The sequence below is a fragment of the Perissodus microlepis genome, chromosome 15 (genome assembly GCF_051167445.1).
Source record: "Perissodus microlepis isolate ML-2025 ecotype Zambia chromosome 15, ASM5116744v1, whole genome shotgun sequence".
Taxonomy (NCBI): Eukaryota; Metazoa; Chordata; class Actinopteri; order Cichliformes; family Cichlidae; genus Perissodus; species Perissodus microlepis.
Window position 1 is genome coordinate 25270967 of NC_140475.1, and position 25501 is coordinate 25296467.

Here is a 25501-nt window from a genome sequence, read left to right on the forward strand (position 1 = left end):
CAGTCGTCCTCCTCAAATGAAAAAAAGTCATCAGTGGAGTTAGCAGGGTTCTTGTGATCTTGAGCAGGTTGTTGGTCTTCAAGAGACAACCCACGGCACTCTGTAGTAAGCATTGCCCTAACCATGTCTTTTTTCTCTTCTTCTCTGATCCAGCGTAACTTAAATTTAGGCAAAGTGACTGCAGCCAGGAGAGCTTCTTTATTGTCCATCATTGAGGAAAAGCGCACCTTGATCGCCTATGAGAAAAACAATGATATCAGGGAGGGATGTTGTCAGCTTAAGCTCGTCCTGCAGTGCCAGCGTCCTGGACATTAGAATCTCCAGAGTTGGAAGAAGGATTCCAAAATAGCAGTTCTCTTCTCCTTGCAATATGTCTAGTGCAACAGTGAGTGGCTTCAACATGATACAATACTCCTTTAGGAACAGATACTCCCGATCAGTGAAGCATTTGATTCCAAACTGAGTGCAGACAGTATTTAATTCAGCAAGGGGAATGTCAGTGATCCTGGACAGAGCGTCGTGAAATGAATTCCATCGTGTTGAAACAGGTACTATGAGTTTTTTCTTGAAAAAATTATCTACCAACTCTGAAGCAACAGAACAACGGTTTGCTTTTGTCCACATTGCAGAACACTTTGAAGTTGCACTTCTGTAGATGAATTTTGCCTCATTTGCTTGAAGCCATTTCTCAACATCATGAAAAATTAAGTTCAGTGTGTGTGATGCACACCTTAAGTGTGGAGGGAGAGAAAACTGTCCTTCAGATTCTGTGGAGAGGGTCTGCTCAACATCAGTAAATGTCACCTCTTCATCTTCTTCCGATTCCTCATCAGAGTCTGATTTTTGGAAGATTCTAAAAGCTTTGATAAAATTGGACCTGTTGTCTGTCACGGTGGCTGTCACTTTAGAGTTCAGTCCATAAGCCGAATGTACTTGCTTGATTTCATTGCCGATGACTTCATATGTGTGTCTCCCTCGAACTCTTTTACATGCTAGCGCTGCATGTCCTCGTACAAAAGTAGAAGGATCAATCCAGTGTGCCGTCATTCCGAGAAAACTTTTGTTATGGCTGGTCCAAATGTCAGCAGTCGTGGAAATATATTCCAAACTCTCGAATGTCTCTTTAAGCTCCATTTCCATGTCAGCATAACACTTATCTAAGTAAGTAGAAAACGTTTTTCGATCATGCAGTGCTGCTTTTTTGCCACACACAGGTATTTTGTTTAATATGCACCTAAAAGACGGAGACTCTACAGTACGCAGCAGTAGCATCTCTTCCACAACGTAGCCTGCAATCATTTTCTTAAGCTCACCTTCAGACACTTTCTGTGTTGCTGAAATGAAATCAAGTTTCGTCTGCTTAGCAGGAGTTGCCGCGGTGTTATCCATGGATGATGAAGATGGCTCACTCAGAAGGCTTTGTCTGTGCTGCCGTGTCAGGTGCTTCAGCAGATTACTCGTGCTATTGACAGCGGCCGATAATTTTTTCTCCCCAGGACATAGCTTACATATTACCGTAATGTTCTTGTCTGCTTGTTTTAGAAAAGTGAAGTGACGGGAATATTTCCATTTCATAAAACAGGCCCTCGCTTCAGCCGAATCCGACATCTTCCGCTGTAGAATACGACTATGCGGCAAACTGGCGCGAAATGACGTACAGCTGCACTACAGCGATGTTAAAGCGGCAGAGTTTATTTTTACCTTTAGAAGATAAATTATTGAAATTAAAGAATGATTTTCAGCGAGTTTAGTTATTTTACAATGTAATGCAAGTACATTGTAAGTAACTGTATTTAAAATACCTAAAAATGAACAGTAATTAGTTACTCTACTTTTTCAGTGGAAAAGTAATTTAAATACAGAGAAGGCAAAAATAACAGTAATGCTGATGGTCTGAGTCGTCTCCCTCTTCCAGAGAACCTCCCTAAAGAGGTGGCAGCTGAGGACCAAGTGTTGATGGTAGATCAGGACCAGGAGGGCATGATGACATCTGAGCAGCTGCAAAGATGGACAACCAAAGATCCCATACTCTCCAGAGTGCGTGAGTATGCTTTGAGAGGATGGCCCACTACGCAGCATCCTAATTTTCAGCCCTACAGACAGAGACAACAGGAGCTGAGTGTGCAGGATGGGTGTGTGCTGTGGGGGGCGAGGGTAGTGATACCAGAACGAGGTCGACGCCCCCTTTTGGAACAGCTACATCAGTCACACCCAGGAATGAGCCGCATGAAGGGCCTGGCCAGAAGCTACATGTGGTGGCCGCATATGGAGAATGACATTGAAGACAAGGTGAGGTCCTGCAGTACATGTCAAGAACATAGACACAGGCCGCAAGAGGCACCGCTACACCCCTGGGAGTGGCCAGAAAAGCCCTGGAGAAGGATACATATCGATTTTGCTGGCCCGTTTTTGGGTAAAATGTTCTTAGTAATAGTGGACGCCCACTCCAAATGGTTAGATGTGTATCCAGTTCCATCCGCTACAGCAGCTGCAACCACAGACTGCCTGAGAAACTGTTTCAGCACGCACGGCCTTCTTGAGATGGTGGTCTCAGACAATGCCCAGCGTTTTGTAAGTGCACAAACTAAAGAGTTCATAGCAAAGAACGGAATCACTCACGTCACCTCGGCTCCATATCGCCCATCATCCAATGGGTTAGCAGAAAGAGCAGTGCAAACGTTCAAAGAACTCATGAAAAAGAGTACTGGAGACACACTGGCAACCAAGTTAAACAGGGCTCTGTTTAGTTACAGAATCACACCACAGTCCACAACAGGGAAGTCTCCCGCTGAGTTGATGATGGGCCGGAAGTTGAGGTGTACTCTTGATCTCATACACCCTGACTTGAAACAGAAAGTGACAGCAAAACAAGATAGCCAAAGACTGTATCATGATAGACATGCCAAGGAGCGCATGTTTGTTATTGGAGACACAGTATATACCAGAAACTATGGCAGAGGACCCAAATGGATACCAGGACTTATACAGGAGATGACGGGGCCTGTTTCCTACTTGGTGATGCTGGGCAATGGGACAGTGGTGAGGCGTCACGTAGATCAGCTGTTTGCCCGCCTGGAGCCGTGCCTGGCAGCAGGAATGCCTGAAGGCCACCCAGGCGAGCCCCCAAAGGCAGTCCCAAACATCAGCGCTGAGACAGGAGGTGAGGATGAGAGACACATGGAGGTGCAAGTTACACCAGTGGTGAAGCCACATATGGAGAGTAGTGATTCACAGGAATCACCTGCCACTGGGTTACGGTGATCACAAAGAACCAAGAGACCGCCGGAGCACCTGAGAGACTTTGTGCCGTGATTACGATAATAAGAAGGAGATTACGGTGAACTGGTATAGGTTAACCTAAGACTGTTGGACTAAAGGTTCATTATTACGGAGTGAAATTTCAATAAAGGCTGGGGACAGGGTTGTTGCATTTTTATAAAGGTGAAGTTTTTGTTTATGGGTATTTTCTGTAGTGATTAAAACTACAGAGTAGTTTCAGTTTAAGGGGGGAGGAATGTTATGTTGTGGCAGGGGGCAACAGTTGTTGGAGTTTTCAGTCTGTGGGGCGCATGCCCCGGCCCTCTTAATAAAAGAAGTAACTGTGAGTTAAACATGGTCTCCGTGGTTCCTTAGTCCTAGGATATCACACAAAGCTGTTATGATGGCATTTAAGAGCATTATTTTCGTAATTAGAATCAAACTTATGAGAAAGGAGACAAATGAACACAAATCGGCATGATGAGAGCTACTGATAATGAAAGAAAGCATCTTTGGAAAAAAATAGCTGAGGAGAATTTTTTTTACTTTAGTCTGACCCCAGTCCCATCTGCTAACATGGAGGAGGCGGGGTTTATGACCTATACTGCAGCCATTTTCAGGGAGCTAGGTTGTCCATGTTTTCTACAGTCATTAGAGCAAACAGTAACAGACACCAGGACTGATGAGGAGAATGAGCAGCTACTTTTCTGCAGATGTTATCTCCACACAGGAAGCTGGGAAGTGTCTCAAAGTTGATCTGAGGTAAGTTGAGTAGGTGAGAATCCTTCCAGAGAAATCTGTACATGTGTGAGCAAGATGGCTCTGATCACGCTGTGTTGGATCACTGACTGAACAGGAGAACTGTTTCTTGATTGGCTGTTTGCTGACTTAATGTATAAAATGCAAAGTTTCTCTCCAGGTGTACTACAACATACACACACACACGCACGTGCGTGCAGTCATAACCGTGTGTGAGGTTTAGTAAAAAGTGCTTTGCACCCTCAGAAGTGGAAACGTGTTTCAACAGCCCATTTATGACGGTTATTGGTGATCAGCACATAAAGCAAACAGTTTCACTATGATCAAATTTCAAAAAGCTCAGTATGTGTGGGAACTGCCTGAAGGTCAAACTGAAACTACCAACACTGCGCCAGGAGTGTTGGTAGTTTTCACGTCCCAAAGGACTAAATGTTCTTATTAAATAGAAATATTGTCAGTGTTCAAATTCACTGTCTTCTGTCATGTTTTAACTATGGGTGGGACTAGTTAAAATGACTAGCTTGTGCTTTTGTTTGTCTAAAGCAGCAAAAACAGCCTCTTGATTCTTTAGTAGATGAGAAACCATAGCCAGCGTTAAATTCAACTGTGTGGAAACATCCTGTATGAGTGACTCTTTCTGTTGCCCCAATCTTGTTTTCTCCTGGTGTAGTTCCTCCATATTGGCAGGGCTGTCTGTAATGCATCTAATTTTGCTTGTTTTTCAGTGTCATAAAGCCTATGGAAGCCCGTTTCCGCCACTAAAAAAAAAAAAAAAAAAAAAAAGGACACTTAGCTCGAAATTTCGAGCTATCTTTCTCGAAATTTCAACTTACACTGAAAAAAGAAAATAGTTGAACCAACTTAATTTAATTATTTCAATTGGTAACACCAAATTTAATTAAGTTCTTTGAAATGAAGTTAATACATTAGATTAACACAACTGATTTAAGTTACATGTACTTAATAAATTAATTGTTGTCAAATAAACATTTTGCATTAATCCAACTTAAAATTAAGACATTTCAACTTAAAGTTTTCAGTTTTTCCAACCCAATAATTTGCATAACCCAAAAGTAAAATATTGCTCTTTGCTAACCTAATAATGTGGTTTAGTGTAAATTACTTTTTGTAGTGACTCTAAAATGAAATTTTAGTTTGTTTATGTCAAAGGATTTTTGCCTTTAAAGGTTTATTATTCATATAATAATCAACTAAGAATGTTTATATTTCTGTTTGTACTCAACCAGCTGCATAGTTAACCGCTGGCTCTCTGCTCTATAACGGAAACTGTGTGCCGTCATATTATCTGTCAGCAACAGGAAACCGCCACCCAAGAGTAAGAAACGACCTTGTAGAGAACACAACGTTTTGAGAAGTCACACCTGCATGCTTGACTAGATAAGCATAGTATTTCCTTTTTCGTATGCTTCATGCTGTGTATAAATAAAGGCAGAGAGCTGCTGCAGGGTGTGAGTCTCCGTTGAGTTCTCACCCGTGCACGTTAAACTGCTGAAGTGTCTGAGTGTTATTTCATTATATCTGAGTGTTTGATAAAAGATTATCTCTAACAGTTTAATAAAGCTTAAATCAAAATTTTAAGTTGGCTGAAAATATTTTTCAAAAATTCAAAATCCAATTTTTTTTTTTTTAAATGCTTTATTGTATAAATGTAATAAAGTATTACCTTTATGGCAACCAACACAGCTTTTGGTCAAACACATTACACGTTTGTCCTTTTTAAAACACATATGCACAAAATGCAAGTAACGCTTAGTAGGACCACAAAGTTGTCATCAAAGTGTAAAGTGCAACACAGTATTACACAAATATCAATCTCAACAAATATAGTGTCAACTATGAAAAAGTGCCCCAAGAGTATACAGAAACTTCTCTTCAGCTATAGCCAATGAATAAATATCTGAACAGTGTAGCTGACCAATGGGGATGAAAAAATATAAACACTCCTTTAGAGTTTTAGAATGTCACAACAGTTTGTTGTATAACTGAGCACATCAAACCTGAAATGCAACCTTTCCCTTGAAACGAAGGCAAATATGTCTGAAAAAAAATTAAAAAATAAATAAAAATACCATACAAAGTATGTATAAAAGCACATTAAATTGGGGTTTGAGGTCTCTTGGAGCATAAAAAAGGCCCAACATCCAAAAGAGACTACATATTTTACATGCTATATGTCCAAACACAGTTGTTCCTTCGCATTATGGCACAAGGCCATTTGTTGGTCATTGTTCTGTGCCATTACTGGGAGCTTTGAAGTTTGATATACAGATTTTGGACTTTGGGGGACATCTTGTGCTGATCAAGCTGCATGAAGATTTTTTGGAGCACTTCAAAAGTGAAGCGAAAGGGTTTTGGATAAGCTAGGTTGAGTGCATAGATCAAACCTAGAAGCAGGGCACAAGCTGAGGCAACCGAAGTTAGTTCATGCAACACTTCCACACCCTCAATGACAATGCCAATGTCTTCAGGTGGCTCCTGCAGTCCCTCCCCCTCCTTCCGAATCACATACACTGCCATGGTGACCTCCTCCAGGTCCCTCTGAACATCATCTGCTCCACAGTCCTACAGAGGGGTACAAGACACAAACACAAATCATCATTAGCCTCACTTCTTACTGTGATTAAGTGTTTGGGTGATGTACCAATATGTGTTATGTGCTGGGCTATTTCTTGGCTGGGTGTCATCACACACCAGAAACAGCAGAGAGAGGTGTATCAATCTGACTCTAATCAAATTGTAAGCAAGAAAGATAAGATTTCCCAACATGTCAAACTATTCCTTTGAACTTGAATAATCAAGTAAGCCCGTCTTACTTAAAACAAAGTCAATCCAATATGTAATGTGTTGTTGCTGGGAATTACATAATGTCCAATATGGTCATGATAATAAATACATGTCAGCAATCCAACTATGGTTCACGTGTTATGTTTGTTCTAACAGTTAACTTTTTTTGTGTCCCTTTGACAAGATGTGCTGACAAACTGTTGAAACTTACAAGGTATTCCTTGATCAGGCCATCTGCATCTTCTCCCAGGAAGATGGTGAGGGCTTTCAGCACACATTCCCTCCGATGATTAATGTCCACAGTCTAGAACAACAAATGTTGATTCATTTTAAACTCTAAATTTCATAAGACAGACATCCTTACTCTTATTGCTTAACTTACATGTACTTTATTTAAAAACAGTAATTCACAAGCCCAGAGATTCATTACAGAAAGAAAAGGGGATGAGTTCAGTGGTGTATTTTTTGAGTCGCTAAAAACATTCATGCATATGAAAGCCATGATTAGCATTGGCCTGCCCATATTGTCTTTATGAAGGATTCAGATATATTTTGACAGCCCTCTTAATTACGAAGTATCTTGTTTGATGGTACAGATTTACCTGGTCCAATGTGTCCATGATGTTCGCAATCTTTTGGCGTGTTGCTCCTCCTTTGGCACGTATGACTTTGATCAGCTGACTTGAGTGCATGTCTAACTGGGCCATGAACTTCCACTCAAGAGGAACAGCCATGAGCCTCTGGAACTCTGTATTTATCTAAAAACAAAACACAAATGACAGTAGATATTGTATTATGGAACAAAATGCTGAAACTGATTGTATGCCAAAATGTCTATATCCCAAAAAGTATAACATATATGGGAATTCAAAATGTAAATTCTTTCATTAAGTTCAGTGTTATAAAATCTCAACCACATCAAGTTATGACCGATTCATGAAAGTTAACTGCAATAAATCCTGAAGCATACAGACTTCGATCACTTCAGTTCCATTCTTACCTCTTTCTGTGTGAAGAGTGCAGGCCATCTGTCCTTCAGTTCCTGAATGCTTGGTTCTTGGTTTACCACCTCATGTCGTCTGTAGGCAAACGTGTTAGCCATTTTGTCTGCGATGACCCTTTCATTGTCCCTTATCCCGATCTCTGTCAGAAGTTCTAGTCTCACTTTTTCCATGCTTTCCAGAGTCTCACCAGTAGGAAAGGATGGATAAAAGTTAGCTTCAGAACGTTTTGGCTTCTTCACTTTTTTAGCAGGGAAAGCATCTGTAGTAGCTTTAGATTTCAGTGAGTTTACACACAGCTCTGGACACCCCTGTAATTTGAGCTGGGTCCTGTAGTTTGCCATTTTGTACTTCAGTCGTTGTTTCCAACCGTAGCAGCCATTGAATGATCCAGGTTCTTTCAAACATGGGTGCTTTTTGATAAGGGCCTCTGCAGCTGCGCAGAAATGTGCATCCTCTGGATAGGCCTTGTAACGGTAAATTTCTTCTGCAACTCTTTTCAGGATATCAGACAGCATTCGGGCGCTTAAAGTCAACATTTTTTGGCTCACACGGTACTCAGTATTCCCCCTCTCTAGCTGTAGCTCTGTGTCATATGAAAATTGGGGAATTGCAAAGTCTTCTGGCCACTGTTGTGTTCGAGATGACATAGATTCAGGGGATGAGAGGATAATTGTGTCATTTGATGCCACCGAAATACCGTCATCAGACTCAAATGAAAGAGACAGAGATGAAGTGGACTGATCGGCACTGATCAAAGGTGGATTTGTTTGCTGGTGGATCACTTTGATTGTCCCCAAATTCCGAAGTTCGGTGGTAGAATTCAGATTGAAGAAGTCGTTGCCAAAGTCTTGGTCCATGTATTGCAGTCTGAAGTTACCTTTTAACCCAAAGGTAGTCTTTATCGTGCTGAGAAGGTCTTCAAGTGACTCTGGGATGCCATTTGGAAGAGTCAGCTTTTCAATGTTGTTCTCTCCTAAAATCACCTTCAGTCTTGCAGGTGTTGAACCAGCCATGGTGGTCTGAGAACAAAGCACAGTTAGTGAGGATCAACATGTAAACCACTGACATTTCCAATTAGGAGAATTTAATGTCAAACTAGAGGAAAAGAGAGAAGGCAAAGAGAGGAGGAAAGGGGAGGAGAAAATGAAGAGGAGAGGTGGAGATCAGCTGAGGCAGTGAGGAGAGAAGGCAAACCGAAGAGGAGAGGGGAGGAGAATAGAGATGGCGAGAATATGGGAGACATTGAAGAGAAGAGAGAAGGAGAGGAGGTGAGGAGAATATAGGAGACAACAAGGAGAGGAAAGAAGAAAAAGAGAAGAGAAGCAGAAGGGGGGAGAGCATAGGATTAGCATTCACTGACTGGAATCCAGCAACCTGCATTAAAAAAATGACATAATTGATGAATTGCCAATGACATCATCACACCACTTTGGCTTGCAGTATAAAATAAATATGTTCTGAGAACACATTAGTATTGTATGGGTCTGGGTTTGGTTTTCCCACTTAAGAAAATACTTTATCATATTTTGAGGTCTCACCCTTTAAACATGGACATATCTTTTCAAGGTGACAAGACGCATCCCTCTAATTTTGTAGTCTGCCAGTGGGTAGGTATCATGCAGTTCTTGTGGCTCAACAAGTTCCACTTCTTTGCTTGGTGATGTTTTGAGATCATAAGCTCTGTAGTGTTCCATATACCATCCGCTAAGCTTTTTCAGAATGAAGATTAGTTTGTCCTGCAGTATCACCATTTAGATGATTTCACCAAACTCTGGCAGTCCTCCCAGTGAGCCGTGGATCAAGATCATCCCACACTTGTAGATTAGTCCATTATATGCTACACTTTTAGCCAAGCACACATTGTCCATATCTGGAGACTTCTGTCTCAGTGCATTTGAGATGTCCTTGTTAAGAACATCAATGTGAACAGTGGAAACATCTGTTACTTCCAGTGGGGGTTTGGCAAAGCTAATTGCATGCAAATGATATGCAATCTGATACTGATGTCTCTGTGAAAGGGAAAGAAGTACATTTTTGAAGCATCTGATGTTCCTTGCAACTCTTTTAAAAAAACTATGCTTTGCTTCGAATCGCATAGTCCACAGTGCAACCAGTGGCCCAAACTTACGGATCAAGTATGGATAATGTTCCAAGTAGTGGTGCTTTGGTTTAAGATTAACATCTGGGAAAACCTCTTGAAACTTGATTCTGTGCTCGGAGATCTTAAAACCAAGGTATGCAATGGAGTCCTCAGTATGAACAGGACTGACAACAAGATCAACAATGTCCTTCAAGTCTGTTAAGATGTGCTAAGCAGGCTCCTCACAGGGTACACTCTGCCCAACGAACAAAGGCAAAAATCTGGTAAGACTCCAGTTCTCGTGTGCATTCCCTCCTACACTTTTTTTGGATGCAAAACTGAGAGCCACAGGATGAGGTCGATTTGTTTTGTCAGCCCACTTAAAGTTGAAAGATGATATTGCTTCATTCAATGTACATAATGTGAAATACTTTTTTTTGATTAACAAATTGAGGCAAAGCGCAAGTTCAAAAGGAACAATTCCCTCAAAAAGATCATGTACAACATCAGGTGGAAACCCAGTGGTAACATCAAAATGTGAGAGGTGCTTTGACAAAATACACTTTGATTTCACACCATAATAACTGGGCCATTTGTTTTCCTCAATAATTCGTAAATGATCTGCATGAATGTCTTTTGTTCTTAAAGTAAAGACTTCACTTCTGACTTCAATAGTCTGGAACTCTGATGTTTCTGCAGTGCAAAATCTACATACGTATGTCCCTGAGAAATTTTCAAAGAATCCAGCAATACTGTGTGCACCAAGGTTGTCGGCAACAACACACTGAACAGTGCCTTTTACTGTTCTGCCCAACTTTGACAGAAATATCCCACTCTGTTCCAAAATGACAAGATCATTAATTACAGGTTTTAACACTTTCTCATACCCATAGCACTTCAGATCATTACTTTTGATTAAAGCAGCCAAATAGATTGAGGTTAAAGCAGAATTACAGCCTGGTGGCAAATTACCCAAAACCCAGTACAATCCACAAATTTTATGCTTCCTCCGTGATGTACCAAGGGGATTACATATTTCGAATTCATCAATGTATAATATCAATGAAATGCTTTCCTGCTTGGACAACAGTCCATTTTCATGGAAGAAGTCACCATCGAAGATAGTTTTGTAGTGCACAGAAGTTTTTTGAGGCTGATTATCTACAGTATTCAAATTAACAGCCTGATCCAAGATTGTCTGGCAGTCAAGAATATGCTGCAAAGACTTTAAAATTGAAATATATTGGAATGACTTGTTATTTTTTCGATCAAGTATATATTCCACTGGTTCCACTACTTTAAAGTGGCTCTTATAGTATGCTTTTCGTCTCCAAGGACTGGAAAGTGGACCTTTATCTCCAATTGCTTTTTTTACAGGGTTTGTCTCACAGAGTACACTGGCTAGCTTTTCAACAACTGACTGGTCAAATTGGCATCCATTGTCTTGTAATACTTGGCTAATAGTCTTTTGGGTAATCGCCACAGAAACAGAACCAATCAAATAGTTTAACTCCTGCAAAAGCTCATCTACAGCTGCATTAGACACAAGAAAGTTGTGTTCCAACTTAAGGAGCACTGAAGCAATTTTAAGCTCAATATCCTTCTCTAAGTTTTCAGAATACCCATTGTCAAAAGCAGAATTTAAATTTACATCACTCTCTATAATTCCCACATCTGAAATATCACTGGCAACACTGGCACAAGATTCATCAACAGAACTTATTCCAGGCTTAAATGTGTTCACTGTACCAGAGTGTTTTCTGTATTTATGACTTTTGAAGTTCTCATAGACATTGGTTTTATATTCACAGTTTTGGAACACACATGTTACAGTCTCCTTATTTTTAAGATGCTGATAGATATGTTGAAAATATTCTCTTTCTGTGGAGAGTTGATTATGGCCACAAATATGGCAAGTGAATGTGGACGCAGCTTTGGAGACTGCTTGTTGGGCAGGGTGATTTCTTGATAGATGGCTCAGTAGGGCGTTCCAAGTCTTGAACCTACATGCACAATTTAAATAAGTGCATGGATATGAGTGGCCTCGTCCGTAATGCCTATGAATCAGTTTGTAGTGTTTGAGCAATTCAGATCTTTTTGTTAATGTTGTCCCACAGTCCTTACATCTCCACATGAAGCATAGCACTGGAGAAACAAAGAGACACGCTTTACTGGGTGTATATAAATAATTTGAGAAAACACAGAGGGAGAGTTGGGCAATATTACAATATATCAATATGGTGATATGAGACTAGATCTCATCTCAGCTTTTTGCCACATTGCCCAACACAAAGCGAATCATTTAAACACAAAATGTATTCATCAAATGTAGCCAGCCCTCTCTAATTAGATTTTAAAGGGATAAGTTCAAAACAAAAGTTTAAAAACAAAACCCAAATGCCCATAGGTACATTTTTTTTTTTGCAATTGTTTTATATATAAAGCCGATTCCTGTTCAGTGTAAAACTGAATTAACTTTAAGTCATGTACATTGAAAGCAATGCAAGCGGCAGTAAATGCATGCTTCCTGGAGCCACCACAGCTAAACTTTACCTCCTACATCACCCGTGGCCGTGACCGCATGAACTATTCGCGCCGACAGGCATACTGCGAACAACCACTCGTGTATAAATGCGCGCGCCCGAAGTAACGTAGTCTGAAGAGAACCGCGGCCCAGCTTGCCGCTATAATGTGCTAATGCTAATGAATAACTAACAGTAAGCCAACACCGACACACTGCATGAATACACAACTTTAAGCTAGCGTTACGATATTAAAACAAGAGAGTACCGCCGGCAAACTACTAACTTAACCTACATGTCCAAGCACAAACTACCAACAGGTCTGACATTTCGCTAATGTTAGCAGGGCTGAATGATAGCGGTTTGGTCAGGTCAGTTTACTAAACACTTAACAATACAGTTGGAATATTTTTATATCTAATATATTAAAATATGTGTTCTACATTTGACTTACCTTCAAGGACTATGGAAAAAGTAATATCTTCGTTACCTTATTGACCAAATTGTTCACAAGGTCCTGCCTGCAGCCAAGTGCCTCTCAAATTGTTGTTCTCAACCGCAGGTAAAAAATTCTGGAGAAGGCGGAGACGTCATGACATCAGACGCACTGCGTCACGAGAAACCTAATTGATGCAGGTTGACTCTAATGAGAATAGCAGGTTACAGGTGTACTGAGGGAACAACACGTAATAACAAGTTGATATACTCCACAAATGTAGACTGGCTCCACTAAAGCAGAAATCTTAATGAAACTCACTCTGAACTTTACGTAACTTCAACTACTGCTGAAATACACTTTTTAGAGTGTAGTAACTCGAAATTTCGACTTAGCAACTCGAAATTATGAGATAACTCAAAATTTCGAGTTAGCTCTGCCAATCAGTAATCTACGTGAATGACGTCATTTCCGTGTTACCCAGAAGCTGAAGCCCTCAGCTACAAATGCTACAGATATGCTAACAGTAGTAAAGATACGGATCATGAATTCACAAATTGCTGAGTATTTTAAGTGTGGCTTCACAAATGAGGAGATTCTTGCGTTATTAGCTGAATCACATGGCATTACTATCAGCCTTCGTACACTTGAAAGGATTTTACACAACAACCGACTTTGGCGCAGAAAGAACAAAACAGAGGTAATTAATAATACAAAAGGAAAAATCACAAAAAACACTTAAGGTCATGAAAATGAATTGCGATTTAGCAATTCAATGAGGCATCCACCTTATTTATTGAAAAGTATTGGTATTGGTATCGGTATTGGTATCGGCGATACTGGCCCGTATTTACTTGGTATCGGATCGATACCAAAATATGCAGTATCGCACACCACTAATATTTAGTTTTGTGACATGATAAAGTTCTCCTACTGTCAATGCATCATCGACTATCATCTCTTGATAATCCTTCAGATCACAGTCAAAATCTGTTAAGGGCCCCTGAATGTTTCCTCCATCTGGAAAGAACAGGCCTGTTGCAACCTGTAATACGTCCCTTTTCTTGGCATCCTTGCAAATGTCTATTTTTCTTGTTCCTCCTCCTCGTCTAGCTCTAACCTGCTTGAAAACCTCAGTGTCTTCATCATAATGCATACATCCTATTTCTATTTTTCTATTTCTCTTCAGAGCATTTCTTTTATGGGTTGTTTGGGAATGTTCTTCTTGCCATGTGCTACTGCCATCCTCTTCAGATAATTTTCTTTTGGACAGTTTGGATTTCAGCCATTCAAAAAGCGCTGACTTGCGGCTGCTGCCCCTCCGTCTGCAAAATCCAAATACTGCTAGACGATCACCGTATGATGGCAAATAAGTCTTCAGCTCCTCATCTGTCATTAGACTTATGACACTGGCATCAATCTAAAGATGGAAAAATAATTTAATTTATTAAAACAACCAGCCTTGAAAATACAATCCTATTTTTAACTTAAGAACAATGAGAAAAAGTTGCATTTCAACCAGTATCTTGTTGGAATTAAGTACCTTCTCATTCTCCAAGGTCTGTATAAATTCCTCAGAGACTTCTCTTTGTTTCAAGAATTTAGTCAAGTCTCCCATGCTGTAAGGAAGGATGTAAACTAAAATTACCTATTATAAAGCCACCATATTATCATCAAAGTATCTGTGCCTACCTACATTATGAGCTCTGACTATGGTGGAGAAGTGGGAATTGCATTTTTAAGTGTCCACTTGCACTGTAACTACAATCAGCATTACAATACAGTCAATCCCACATTTTCTCAGTTGTCTGGTTACATTTTTATTGGTTTTGTTCCTTATTTATATAGTTTTCAGTCATATTCCCTGTTTTAGGTGATTTGTGATTTTGTTTTATACAGTGCTGTACACTTATTACGCATGCTTTCAGCAAAACGTCTGTTTCATCAGACGTAGCAGGTGTCATTAGCGTGTAACAGAAACCTTATAGGTACCTTTGGTTAACCCTCACGTTGCATTCTATTCAACTTTGTATGTAACAATCGCTGTCACACCGTTTTTGTATACCTTTTATCCAGTTATCATTTGTAGGAAGGCATTCAAAGCTGAAGAACCTGGCGCCATTTGTTGTTATACAGTAGCTCACGACACGATCCAATTTTGAGGGCGCACCCCTTTGCGCCATATCCGTCCAGGTAACAAGGAAATGACGTCAGCCACGTAGATTTGTTATTGGCAGCGCTAACTCGAAATTTGAGAAAATAATGGATTATGGATCTTTTTTTTTTTCAGTGGCGGAAACGGGCTTCCATATAAAGCTGTTGAATTTTACATAAAATAGCTTTTTGACACGGCAGGTGGAAAGTTGGATCACCTGACGCCAACTGTAGCACATTTTCTAATCCCCTGTCTTCTACCACTGATAGTGGTCTACAGTCCAGAGCAATCCATTTTGCAAGAGAATTTGTAACTTTGTCTGATGTTGGCTTACTAATTTTGGTCCTGAAGCCAGTCATTTCATCAGGTTTGGGCTGCGGACACCTTTTGTTGGTACTCGGACTGCTATCGCTAACAGCTCCACAGTTTCTGTGCCCGCTGCAACATGTTTTGCATTTAGATGGTACTGTTAGGTTGAAGTGCTTCGGTGGCATGCAAACTCCTTTTTGCACAATTTGCACAAAACCACGCTTTTATCAAGGCTTCCGTCGGGTAGTCTTTTGAAATGAAATTAGCCTCTGATCAGTCCTAGCAACGCGTTTTCTTCTGATTGTTCCGTTTTTTTGTAGTTGTGTGCATCAGTGTAATCGGTATACCAGGAAATCATGCATTGACGTTATTTTTTTCAAATGAATTAATTTCAGTTAACACGTTAATTCCCACCCCTAGTTTTAACAATATTCTGAATATTTGTGCTCTATTTATGGTGAATGCTGAGGCTGTTTGAACAGCCCCATTACTGAGGATCAGTCCTGACTGAGTGTGTTGCTTTGTCTGTGTGAAGGTGAGAGCTCTACTATGGAACAGTGTGAGCACAGAGAGGAGGGAATCCCTCCGTCTGAATCCACTCTGTGTGGGGAACATGAGAGCCAGACCAAAGCTCGGGGGTGAGAGGACCATCTCTGACTGTAAGGACTTTTCTCCAGGTCTGTTCACAGTCATGATCCACACTCAAACGTTTGTGTTTTGTTTTCAAGCGCAAAGAAGAGGCCCAGATCAAACTCTGAACCTGAGCCTGAGCCCGAGCCCAGCTCTGTCTCCATGAGCAGTGATCAGTCCAAGGAACCTCCTCTTGTTTTTAAACGACAGCATTCTTTTGAAAACCAGTGAGTTAGTGTTGTTTTTCTTCATGTTATGTTTTATGATTTAATTAAAATATTAAGTTAATAACGCAACAGGTGAGGATGTAAACTGTTGATTGTGTTTCTTCCTTAAAGACATCACTTCCAACAGCGACACCAGCTCTTGCATTAGTGATCACTTTGTGTTCGTACCAGGACTCATTATACAAAACAACACCTTTAACAAACTGCACATGTGCTAATGTTGAATGTTTTTGCAGATTTTTGCAGAGCTCAGAGACTCTCAGTTCTCAGTCTGACCCTTGTCATCAAACAAATCTGGACTCCATATTTACGGTGAGAAGATTCAAGAGCACTTTATTTGAAAAATTACGAATAAAAACTGAAACAGACTCAGTGAGCAGCTTAATATATTTGAGCTGATTCAAGTTTACTGGCATACATATTGTAATTATTGTCCACACTGCTCTCGTAAATGGATCTTCACATGGATCTCATTTTCCTTCTGTCACTTTGAAAGCCAAGTCTGTGCCTCTCTGTTCCAGCTGCTGGAGGAAAACATTGTCCGCTTTGTGAAGAATGAGCTGAAGAAGATCAAGAAAGTCCTGAATCCAAATTGCTCACAGTACTCAGAGAGTCAGGAGGAAGAAGATGTGTCGGAGGGTGAGGATGAAGATCAAATGAAGTGCAACCAAGACTCATTTATAAAGATCACGCTGCACTTCCTGAGGAGACTGAAGCAGGAGGAGCTGGCTGACCGTCTGCAGAGCAGTGAGATGATTTTAACAACTTAAACATGGTGCAAAGAACAAAGAAAAGAAGTTCTGGTTTCCAAACCTAACATTACACAACATTACATTAGCTTATGTTCATATTTCACGTTCATAGTTCACCACTTGAATGCCTTTATACAACCCCAATTCAAATGAAGTTGGAACTTTGTGTAAAATGTAAATAACAATGATTTGCAAATCCCTTTAAACCTACATTTAATTGAGTACACTACAAAGACAAGATCTAATGTTCAAACTCAAACTTTGTTGTTTTGCAAATCTTTAACTCATTTTGAGTTTGATGCCTGCAACACGTTCCACAAAAGCTGGGATGGGGGCATGCTGACCACTGGGTTATATCACCGTTCCTTTTAACAATACTCAATAAGCATTTGGGAACTGAGGACACTAACTGTTGAAGCTGTGTAGGTGGAATTCTTTCCCATTCTTGCTTGATGTACAACAGTTGCTCAACAGTCCAGGTCTATGTTGTCGTGTTTTGGGCTTCATAATGTGCTACACATTTTCAATGAGAGACAGGTCTGGACTGCTGGGAGGTCACTCTTTTAATACTAAGCCACGCTGTTGTAACACATGCAGAATGTGGCTTCGGATAGTCCTGCTGAAGTAAGCAGGGACGTCGCTGAAAAAGTTGTCCCTTGGATGGCAGAATATTTTGCTCCAAAACCTGTATGTACCTTTAAGCATTAATGGTACCTTCACATATGTGCCAGTTGCCCATGTCGTGGGTACTAACACACCCATATACCATCACAGATACTGGCTTTTGAACCTTTAATTGATAACAATCCAGATGGTCCTTTTCCTCTTTGGCCCGAAGGACACTATGTCCATGAGTTCCCAAAACAGTTTGAAACATGGACTCGTCAGACCACGGCACAGTTTTCCACTTCATTTGCTAGATCCGTATTAAAACACTTTTTTTTTTCTCCTTTGTTTTTTTTTCTGTATCATGAATTTGATGATAACCTACTTATGGGATATAATAAAATAAATTATATTAGAATAAAACAAACATTGCCTTTACTATGAACAAACATTTGGACTGCAAATACAACAAATCTTACTGCAATAAAAGCTGTCCAAACGTTTTCTTATATGTTTTACTTTAGTGCCTGATATGCGGTGTGGCTGTTATGGGGTGTCTTGTTGCTGCTCTTGCTGTATCTAGCTTTTCATGTATGCACAAGAAAATTGAAAAAAGCTTTGATGTTGCATGTTTTAAAATTCTGGTCTTTCACAAACATGCATATACGCTAGAAAAATGATCAAAACTGTGACATGTTTCTTATTTGTTCATTTAGGAAATCCTGATGCTGCAGAGTTTCGCCAAAAACACAAGACTCACCTAAAGAGGAAGTTCCAGTGTGTGTTTGAGGGGATCGCTAAAGCAGGAAACCCAACCCTTCTGAATCAGATCTACACAGAGCTCTACATCACAGAGGGAGGGACTTCAGATGTGAATGATGAACATGAGGTCAGACAGATTGAAACAGCATCCAGGAAACCAAACAGACCAGAAACAATAATCAGACAAGAAGACATCTTTACAGTCTCACCTGGAAGAGATGAACCAATCAGAACAGTGCTGACAAAGGGAGTGGCCGGCATTGGGAAAACAGTCCTAACACAGAAGTTCACTCTGGACTGGGCTGAAGACAAAGCCAACCAGGACATCAAGTTCATGTTTCCATTCACTTTCAGAGAGTTGAATGTGCTGAAAAAGGAAAAGTTCAGCTTGGTGGAACTTGTTCATCACTTCTTTACTGAAACCAAAGAAGCAGGACTCTGCAGCTTTGAAGACTTCCAGGTTGTGTTCATCTTTGATGGTCTGGATGAGTGTCGACTTCCTCTGGACTTCCACAAAACTACAATTTTGACTGATGTTACAGAGTCCACCTCAGTGGATGTGCTGCTGATAAACCTCATCAGGGGGAAACTGCTTCCTTCTGCCCGCATCTGGATAACCACACGACCTGCAGCGGCCAATCAGATCCCTCCTGAGTGTGTTGACATGGTGACAGAGGTCAGAGGGTTCACTAACCCACAGAAGGAGGAGTATTTCAGGAAGAGATTCAGAGATAAGAAGCAGGTAACCAAGATCTTCTCCCACATCAAGTCATCACGAAGCCTCCACATCATGTGCCACATCCCAGTCTTCTGCTGGATCACTGCTACAGTTCTGGAAGATGTGCTGAAAACCAGTGAGGAAGGTGAGTTGCCCAAGACCCTGACTGAGATGTACATCCACTTCCTGGTGGTTCAAACCAAAGTGAAGATGGTCAAGTATGATGGAGGAGCTGAGACAGATCCACACTGGAGTCTAGAGAGCAGGAAGATTATCGAATCTCTGGGAAAACTGGCTTTTGATCAGCTGCAGAAAGGAAATCTGATCTTCTATGAATCAGACCTGACAGAGTGTGGTATTGACATCAGAGCAGCCTCATTGTACTCAGGAGTGTTCACACAGATCTTTAAAGAAGAGAGAGGACTGTACCAGGACAAGGTGTTCTGCTTCATCCATCTGAGTGTTCAGGAGTTTCTGGCTGCTCTTCATGTCCATCTGACCTTCATCAACTCTGAAGTCAACCTGCTGGAAGAACAACAGGCAGCATCTTGTTCGCCTGAAGTGTTTACAGAAATACATGAACTAAAATATCTCTACCAGAGTGCTGTGGATAAGGCCTTGGAGAGTCCAAATGGACACCTGGACTTGTTCCTCCGCTTCCTCCTGGGTCTTTCACTGCAGACCAATCAGACTCTCCTACGAGGCTTGCTGACACAGACGGGAAGTAACTCACAGGACACAGCCCAGTACATCAAGAAGATGATCAGTGAGAATCTTTCTGCAGAGAAAAGCATTAATCTGTTCCATTGTCTGAATGAACTGAATGATCGTTCTCTAGTGGAGGAGATCCAACAGTCCATAAGATCTGGTAGTCTTTCTACAAATGAACTGTCTCCATCTCAGTGGTCAGCTGTGGTCTTCATCTTACTGTCATCAGAAGAAGATCTGGATGGATTTGACCTGAAAAAATACTCTTCTTCAGAGGAGGCTCTTCTGAGGCTGCTGCCAGTGGTCAAAGCCTCCAACAAAGCTCTGTGAGTACAAGACATCTACAAACCCATGTATAGAAATGTTTGTGCAGTATAAAGTAGAAATAAAAGAAAACCTAAACACAGAATTATTACAATAGTCATTGAAAATGGTACTAGTATTAAAATCACTGTTTGAAAGGTTTTCATTTTGTATTTAATATCAGTAACACATCAAGGCAAAAAACAAAAGAAAAAAAAAGACTGGGCAATCTAAAACCTAAAACGACTAATGTTCTTTTTATGCAGGGTATTAAAAGAGCATGACAAATAAATTGAAACTTTTTAAAATAAAAACAGGGAGGACAAATAGTTCAATAATTTAAAAATCTTTCTCATTGCATAACTGCAGATAATTTGGAAATTTAATTGTTCACAGAATCCAGTGAAATGCAGGAAACAAGGATCATCTAAGCAAAAGAACATTTTGTTAAAGTAAATCATTGCAGGGTCTCACATACACTTTAAAGAACATTGTCGTCTTCCATAAATGCAAATCAAAGTGTTCTATAAACATGTTCTTATGTTCAAAAATGATTAAAATTAAACTGAGATCACCATAAATATGGTAAGATAAGACATGATGTAAAACAGATGGATAGATTGTTTACTGCTCAATTTCCCTCAGTTTAAACAGGTGACATATTGCCTTTGTATACATTTCAATAAAAAGTCGGAGTTTAATTATTTGCAAAATGACCCTTTTAACTTTACCTATGTTCCATGAAGAGGTTTGAACTGCATGTGTTATTCGTCCATTGAAAAACCCCTGGCAGTCAAGGTGCCATACAAAGTGGCCTTACAGTTCAATGTCATGTCCAAGACAGATCGAAGAAATATTGGATCAAACCACTAATCCTGTGATCAGTGGACATTCAATTCTACTATCTGAGCAATAGCCATTCTTTTTTTTTTTTTTTTTTTTTTTGCTTTCATTCTTAAATCTTTCTCAGGCTCAGCTGTTGTAATCTCTCAAAAAGAAGCTGTAAAGCTTTGTCATCAGTTCTCCACTCCCAGTCCTGTAGGCTGACTGAGCTAGACCTGAGTAACAACAAACTGCAGGATTTAGGGGTGAAGCAGCTGTGTACTGGACTGGAAAATCCACATTGCAAACTGAAAATTCTCAGGTCAGTTTACAGCTAATTTTGGATCAATTAAAGCCTGTTTTCTGTTTATGTCACTTAATTTTTATTAATATTTGCATTTTGTGTTAATATCGTCTAAACCAGGCTCTCAGGTTGTATGATCACAGCGGAAGGTTGTGTTGCTTTGGCCTCAGCTATGAGGGGCAACCCCTACCATCTGACAGAGTTGGACCTGAGCTACAACCATCTAGGAGACTTGGGAGTGAGGCTGCTATCGGCTAGACTGAGAGACCCGCTCTCCACACTTGAAACTCTCAGGTAATGAAAGACAGTAGGAACACAAAGTATTTTCCCTTGAGTGACAAATGTCCCCAGTGAATGAGTAGACTCATCAACATATGCGTCACACCACACTAGGAAGCACAGGCTGTGGAGGAGGAGAGGCCGCAATCTTCATTTCTAGCTTATTGAATTAACCATACATCTGGACAGTTATTTGGTAATTCCCCTTGGATTCTGTTTATCTCGATAAGCTCTTTTATCTAGCACTTGTTGAAACCTTTCATTTTATAAAAGGCTTTGTGAAGTTTTCTGATACCCTCTGTTTTCTCGAGCTATGAAAAGTTTCCCAAATATAAAAGCTGTCCATTTATCTTTTTTTTTTTTTTAAATAAATTAAAAACTCAAAGCAATACTTTTAAATGACTATATTAAATTAAACATTGCACAGTTCATGTTTAACATTTAATACGCGTTGAAAGTTGGATAGACAATCATTGTTTTTGCATTTTGTTCTCCAGGGTGGACCATAGTGGTGAACAGTGGTTAAAACCTGGTCTGAGGAAGTGTAAGTTTGACTAATGATGTGAAACTTTCTAATTAAATCCAAATCATTATCATTAACCTTTCTACAAATGACAGCATATCAGTAATTACAGAATAAAGCCATTAGATGTGTAAGATAAAAACTGTGCCCTCTTGTAAACTTTTTATTTATTCTTGCCTTCAGATGTCTGTGATCTTGAACTGGACACAAACTCAATAAACACAAACCTTAAACTTTCTAAAGACAACAAGATGGTGACAGTTGTGGAGGAGGAGCAACCATATCCTGATCATCCAGACAGATTTGGTTGGTGGCAGCTGCTGTGTAGAAACGGTCTGACTGGTTGTTGTTACTGGGAGGTTGAATGGAAAGGAAGAGTTCACATATCTATTAGTTACAGAGGAATCAGAAGGAGAGGACACAGAACTGACTGCAGGTTTGGAGAGAATGATCGGTCATGGAGTCTGAGCTGCTCTGATACTGTTGGTTACTCCGTCTGGCACAATAACACAGTTACAACCATCTCCTTCTCCTCGCCCTCCTCATCCTCCATGTCTAACAGAGTAGCAGTGTACGTGGACTGTCCTGCTGGGACTCTGTCGTTCTACAGAGTCTCCTCTGACACTCTGATCCACCTCCACACAGTCAACACAACATTCACTGAACCTGTGTATCCTGGGTTTGGATTCTGGTCTTATGGTTCCACATTGTCTCTGTGTTCTTTGTAGAATGAAGAAGAAGAAAACCCTTTGGACATTTAGACACAATCTCAAAGTCTGTAATAGAAATGTCAAACGTTCAAATCATTGATTGTGATTTAATGCTGTTTTATCTTATAAGCAGAAGTAGCTGAACAAATGTTTTTACAGATTTGGTATCAGGACACCAAATATATAAAGCCGTGAAGGTTAATAGTTAAACTGAGTTTTTTAAATTTATTATTCTGCTTTTTTTTTTGTGTCAAACACATTTGGTTTGCCAAGAGGAGAGACATAGACTCTCTACAGGATCCTCTTGTTACTTTCTTAAATTTAAATATGCATTTATTTTATTGTATTACTCATAATATTATCTGTGTCGTTATGATAGGGCTGATGGGCTGATTTTTAAAAATTAAACATGTGCTGCACATGAATAGTGCAAATAAAAGACTGAATCTTTTTAATGACTTGCTTCTGTAAATAAAAAAAGACAAAATATTAAAACCCGTTTAAAACACGACTGCTGACATGAACACAGCAGGAGTTTAGAGGAAGAAACAGGTTTGATGTATCGCCATCATCAACTACCCCGTTGGCAAGTCTGATGGAACTTTTTTACACCTGCTCTTAAGTTAACCACACACCTTCAGCAGGATGACCAGTGGGATACAGGAGAACCACAGCTGCCCTTCTTTAATGGCTACTTTAGGCTGGTAGTAGATACCACTACTGGGAGGCAAGGTACCTTCAGTGTTTGCTTATTTGCAGAAGGATCACAACAGCGCCCTTCTTGCAGGTTTCCTGTTTATCTGGGCTTGACACTGCCTGTAAGTACACTTGAGTGACCCAGTGAGGCTGGGTTTGTGTCTCCTCCCAGAATAAAACTGAGACTCTTTTACGGTACTCTCAGAGCACAACAGAGAATTGATAAGTTGATATCAATAAGTTATCAATTCCCAACTGCAAATTCAGAGAGTTATGATCTGACATAAAGATCATAACTCTTAAACAGTTAATGTTTAATGAGTTTAAAGAGTTCAAGGGTCATCATGTGACTGTTAGTGCAGCTCTGTTATCAGATTTCCTTAAGGCAGCCCCTGAATTTGAAGAGTTAAGAGCTAACACACTTAAAAACCTTGAATGGTGTGAGTTACATGTTTATCCTCTTTGGTCAGTCTCATTGTTGGATGAATAATTTGACTTTCTCTTATTTCCACCATCCAAAAGTAAACCTAATCTTAAATCATTTTAGTGTGAGTGGGTGTTGCTGTTAAACAGCTCTTATAATAGTTGAGCTAGTAGAAAATATTGTGTTATCTTGTTGAGTTTTATTGTTATGTTCAGGTAGAATATCTGAAATTATTTTTGAACATTACAAAAACCAATTGAGGAGTTCTCAAATCATTAAACCATTACAGATTTTCTATTTTCGGTCTCTTTTAAATGTTTAATTTGTGAATTAATTCTTCTTTTGTCTTATTGCTCTTCTAATTATGCAGCACTTCCTCAGATGTGTCTTCGGGGGTTCAGATTTCTTGGATTTAAAAATTCTACTTTGCTTCCACTGCAGTTAGACTCCCGTTTATGTCACATTTTAGTTTTTTCAATATGTAAACCTGTGGAGGTACCTGAGACCTTTTATGATCCATCCAGCTGAGTACTTTGGTTTTGTGGCTATGGGGTTTTGTATGATTGCATTTGTGCTTTCGAGATTAAGGAGTTTAAAACAGCTCATAAAATGAATCAGATTCAGTAAAAGGACTAGATATTACAATCCCTGATATTGCACTACTTTAAATGGAGAAAATCTTGAGGGATGGCTGTTATGAGGAAAGGCAGCCCCTCAACTTTTGGTCTTTTAACCAAGCTAATCTGCCATTTTTCCTTGGTTAGGTTTAGGGATTAGAGATCTGATCTACATTCTCATATTAAAATTTGGGACAGAGTGTGAGTGGTGGACCTTGGATTCAGTGGGTGTTTCGGCCATTATCACTAGACACCCTCATCCAAGGAGGCCATGCCAGGGTTGATCAGGCCCCGGAGTTTATGTTTATGTTAAAATTATGTTATGTTATTTCTCTTCTTCTTTCTGCTGTTTAGTTTTCTACAGTTTACTTTCTTCTATCTATTCCCTGCAACTGAGAAATACTTACCTCTTTAACATTTATGGAGCCTCATTTCTTCAAAGGGACAGAAAAGGTGACAGAGAGAAGTAAGACAAGAGGGACAAGATAGGAGAGAGCAGAGAGGAGAGCCGGAAGGGAGGGCGCCCGATCTAGCTTCCAACACTTGCCCGCCGGATCGGGCTGTACGCTCTACCTCCCCACTGCCTCACAGAAAAGGGAGAAGGGGAGAAACATGGAAGATTTTCCTTCCTATTCTTTCATTCTTCCTTTAGGTTAAGACTAATTTGTTTCCCTGGAACATAAGGATGAATAAATAACAGCAAAAACAGAATTAATTAGCCATTAGCCAATTTAACAGCCAAAGTGTTACCTTCAATATCCCAGGTTTTCAGTCCATCTTCAACAGATACATTTGGGTCAGTCTGATGGAAACACCTAAAATCAGTTTTTATCACAGGACTCTCATGACAGTGGATTATTTTTTTTCCTGCTGTAAGCAGCTGTTTAAAAAAAACAAAACATCCACCTGATTCAGTTTTAGAACATCTCCGCTTGCAGTGAACATTTTGTTTTTTAGTGAAACATGTTTTGAACCTGTTTCCTGAGAAGCGTTCAGGGACAGATTCATTATTTTGGGATGTGCAGCTTATAAAACATCATAAACACGTTACAGTAAGAGGTCTTTGCACAGCCTGTCAGATTTTCTGTGGAG

General features: G+C 40.0%; 3 protein-coding genes across 5 annotated transcripts; 1 reads left to right on the forward strand and 2 right to left on the reverse strand.

The window, feature by feature from the left end:
* Positions 1–5753: 5753 nt before the first annotated feature.
* LOC146372262 (uncharacterized) lies at positions 5754–9470 on the reverse strand. Its single transcript, XM_084952653.1, has 5 exons — positions 9365–9470; positions 7823–8845; positions 7425–7580; positions 7034–7126; positions 5754–6600 (listed from the first exon to the last, which is right to left on the reverse strand). The coding sequence occupies exons 2-5, from the start codon at positions 8837–8839 to the stop codon at positions 6277–6279; spliced, it is 1590 nt and encodes a 529-aa protein (XP_084808779.1). The 5' UTR covers positions 8840–8845; positions 9365–9470; the 3' UTR covers positions 5754–6276.
* Positions 9471–13711: 4241 nt separating this feature from the next.
* LOC146372263 (uncharacterized) lies at positions 13712–15139 on the reverse strand. The gene is made up of 2 exons (XM_084952685.1): positions 14930–15139; positions 13712–14284 (listed from the first exon to the last, which is right to left on the reverse strand). Exon 2 carries the CDS (start codon positions 14258–14260, stop codon positions 13715–13717), a length of 546 nt encoding a protein of 181 aa, XP_084808811.1. The 5' UTR covers positions 14261–14284; positions 14930–15139; the 3' UTR covers positions 13712–13714.
* Positions 14961–23469, forward strand: LOC146372264 (protein NLRC3-like). 3 transcript variants are annotated; one of them, XM_084952639.1, is made up of 10 exons: positions 14961–15482; positions 15864–15966; positions 16057–16185; positions 16422–16497; positions 16707–16932; positions 18260–20057; positions 21005–21178; positions 21281–21454; positions 21937–21983; positions 22146–23469. In XM_084952639.1, exons 2-10 carry the CDS (start codon positions 15878–15880, stop codon positions 22688–22690), a joined length of 3258 nt encoding a protein of 1085 aa, XP_084808765.1. In that variant the 5' UTR covers positions 14961–15482; positions 15864–15877; the 3' UTR covers positions 22691–23469. The 3 variants fall into 3 exon arrangements, with proteins under 3 accessions (XP_084808765.1, XP_084808766.1, XP_084808764.1); XM_084952640.1 differs by having other exon boundaries at positions 14961–15386; XM_084952638.1 differs by having other exon boundaries at positions 14961–15966.
* The last annotated feature ends 2032 nt before the right edge of the window (positions 23470–25501 follow it).

Excerpts from the sequence above, each read along its gene's own strand:
- LOC146372262 (XM_084952653.1), bottom strand. The coding sequence starts at position 8,839 with ATGGCTGGTTCAACACCTGCAAGACTGAAGGTGATTTTAGGAGAGAAC. Across the intron at positions 7,127-7,424 it reads TCATGGACACATTGGACCAG|ACTGTGGACATTAATCATCG; the intron begins GTAAATCTGTAC and ends TTGTTGTTCTAG. Across the intron at positions 6,601-7,033 it reads GCCTGATCAAGGAATACCTT|GACTGTGGAGCAGATGATGT; the intron begins GTAAGTTTCAAC and ends ACCCCTCTGTAG.
- LOC146372264 (XM_084952638.1), top strand. The coding sequence starts at position 15,878 with ATGGAACAGTGTGAGCACAGAGAGGAGGGAATCCCTCCGTCTGAATCC. Across the intron at positions 16,933-18,259 it reads GGCTGACCGTCTGCAGAGCA|GAAATCCTGATGCTGCAGAG; the intron begins GTGAGATGATTT and ends TTGTTCATTTAG. Across the intron at positions 21,455-21,936 it reads TCCACACTTGAAACTCTCAG|GGTGGACCATAGTGGTGAAC; the intron begins GTAATGAAAGAC and ends TTTGTTCTCCAG.
- LOC146372263 (XM_084952685.1), bottom strand. The coding sequence starts at position 14,260 with ATGACAGATGAGGAGCTGAAGACTTATTTGCCATCATACGGTGATCGT.